Source organism: Limulus polyphemus, unplaced genomic scaffold (assembly GCF_000517525.1).
Source record: "Limulus polyphemus unplaced genomic scaffold, Limulus_polyphemus-2.1.2 Scaffold7410, whole genome shotgun sequence".
Taxonomy (NCBI): Eukaryota; Metazoa; Arthropoda; class Merostomata; order Xiphosura; family Limulidae; genus Limulus; species Limulus polyphemus.
In genome coordinates, this window is record NW_013673020.1 from 1 (window position 1) to 2,757 (window position 2,757).

Consider the following 2,757-nt stretch of genomic DNA (forward strand, 5'->3'; position numbering starts at 1 on the left):
TCGTGTTATTAAAAACAATAGTGTAACTCCGAACTAATAATCATGATGCTTGTTATTAAAAACAATAGTGTAACTCCGAACTAATAATCATGATGCTTGTTATTAAAAACAATAGTGTAACTCCGAACTAATACTCACGATCCGTGTTATTAAAAACAATAGCGTAACTCCGAACTAATAATCATGATGCGTGTTATTAAAAACAATAGCGTAACTCCGAGCTAATAATCATGATCCGTGTTATTAAAAACAATAGTGTAACTCCGAACTAATACTCACGATCCGTGTTATTAAAAACAATAGCGTAACTCCGAACTAATAGTCATGCCAAAATTTTACATTAAGATATACAATGATTATTAGGGGGGTAAGTTCCCCATCTCCACTCGTTCACTCTACAAGAATCGAATGTAGATCGTGTTATTAAAAACAATAACGTAACTCCGAACTAATAATCATGTCAAAATTTTACATTAAGATATACAATGATTATTAGGGGGGTAAGTTCCCCATCTCCACTCGTTCACTCTATAAGACTTGAATGTAGAGAACAGATATTATGTTCTCACCTTTCTTCCATATTATTTCTTTAAGCGGGTAACCGCTTACTGGACAATGGAAAATAGCAGTCCCTCCACCAAGCACAGTGTGATTGGCCATCGGTCTGACAAATGGTGGACCATAGACATCCACACGCTCAGAGTGGTAAGCTTGACCGGCGCCATTTGTCGCGATACAGGCGTAGGTGGCGCCATCTTGTACACTTACTGTGCTAATGTTAATATAGCTGTTCACCGTGTTGGTACCACTAACATAATCCCCGACTCGGATGTGATAAGCTTCTGGTACGGCAGTGCCATCTCGTGTCCATGTTATTTGTGGCAGTGGATTGCCAGATGCTGAGCATTTCAAAGAAAGTGAAGAGCCCGGATGTACGTACTTTTTGTTGAAGGTAAAAAGGAAATTCGGGGGTTGTTCTGGAAGACAAAACACAATGGCCGAAATTCAAATCCAATAATGTTTGCAAATCTACAGAGTTAACACAGTTTTTTAAAAATAAATTGTGATTAAGTTTCTTATTTTAATAGCTGTTGTTTCATTAAATATGTTATCCTGAAAAATTCTTTTATGAAATCCAATATAAAAAATCCATACAATCACGCGGTGTAGAGTGATATATATATATTATATTTTAAAAGTACCTTTATCTAGTTGTATACTGTGTCTTACTATCAGGAAATTAGATTTAATAACAATCCGTTTCAAATGTTTCTTTATATGAACCTTATAATTTATTTAACGGACCTGCATAGAAACGAGTCGTAATGAAACATCACTAGTCCTAACCCACTTAAGGAGAATTTTCTATCACCAGTTTCATTTTTTATAAAGAATAATTTTTCCAGTTGCAACAGTTTTATTACAGTTTCCCTTTCACACACACATGTCCATCTGTGAACGTAAAATTGATCCTTCATCGAGTTCAAACTCTAGGAAGATACGGGGAGAAGCAAAGATAAACAAATGAAGATAAAACAGTCTAGTAGACACACGGGTCAGTCCCTGTTTAAAAAAAATAAACAGTCTGGTAGGCACACGGGTCAGTCCCTGTTTTCAAAAAATAAACTGTCTAGTAAACACACAGGTCAACCTCTATTAAAAAAAAAGACAAAACGTTTAGTAGGCACATAGGGCAGTCCCTATTTACAAAGGCAAACATTCTAGTAAGCACACTGGTCAGCTTCTATTAATACAAAGATAAACAGTCTGTTAGGCACACGGGTCAATCTATTTACAAAGATAAACAGTCTGTTAGGCACACGGGTCAATCTATTTACAAAGATAAACAGTCTGTTAGGCACACGGGTCAATCTATTTACAAAGATAAACAGTCTGTTAGGCACACGGGTCAATCTATTTACAAAGATAAACAGTTTAGTAAGTACATGGTCAGTCCCTATTAAAAAACAGTAGTAGTTACACTGGTCAGCCTCTATTTAAAAAAAAGAGAAACAGTCTATTAGGTACACAGGTGAGCCTCTATTTACAAAAATAAACAGTCTAGTAAGCGCACTAGTCAGCCCCTATTTAAAAATAATAAGTCTAGTAAGCGCACTGGTTAGTCCCTATTTAAAAATAAAAAGTCTAGTAAGCGCACTGGTTAGTCCCTATTTAAAAAAAACAAAAAACAGTCTAGTAATCACATTGGTCAGCCGCTGTTAAATAAATAAATAAGCAGTCTGTTAGGCACACGTGTGAGCCCCTATTTACAAAAATATACAGTTTAGTAGTCACACGTGTCAGTCCCTTTGATGCTGACAAAAGCCTTGTTGATTATATTTAAAAGGCAATAAGTCCAGCTTCATCACAATAACTTTTTGACTCGGAGGTTTTACTTTAGTAACCACAACATTTACTTTGTGGAGGAGGGCGTTGTTTCGGATAGGTTTGTAGTGTAGGTTAAGAGGGCGTTGCTTCGGATAGGTTTGTAATTTAGGTTCAAAGGGTGTTGCTTCAGATAGTTTGTAGTGTAGGTTCAGAGGGCGCTGCTTCGGATAAGTTTGTAGTGTAGGTTAAGAGGGCGTTGCTTCGTATAGGTTTGTAATTTAGGTTCAGAGGGTGTTGCTTCGGATAAGTTTGTAGTGTAGGTTCAGAGGGCGCTGCTTCGGATAGGTTTGTAATTTAGGTTCAGAGGGTGTTGCTTCGGATAGGTTTGTAGTGTAGGTTCAGAGGGCGCTGCTTCGGATAGGTTTGTAA

The 2,757-nt window shown here is 36.9% G+C and overlaps 1 protein-coding gene across 1 annotated transcript in view; it reads right to left on the reverse strand.

Moving 5' to 3' along the window:
* Positions 1-528: 528 nt before the first annotated feature.
* LOC111089800 (Down syndrome cell adhesion molecule-like protein Dscam2) overlaps positions 529-2,757 on the reverse strand; it is a gene marked incomplete at its 5' end in the record, with an annotated part of 17,130 nt that continues 14,901 nt past the window's right edge. The window contains one exon of the mRNA XM_022402905.1: positions 529-977. Coding sequence (XP_022258613.1) covers positions 529-977 — 449 coding nt within the window. The remainder of the gene's footprint in view (positions 978-2,757) is intronic.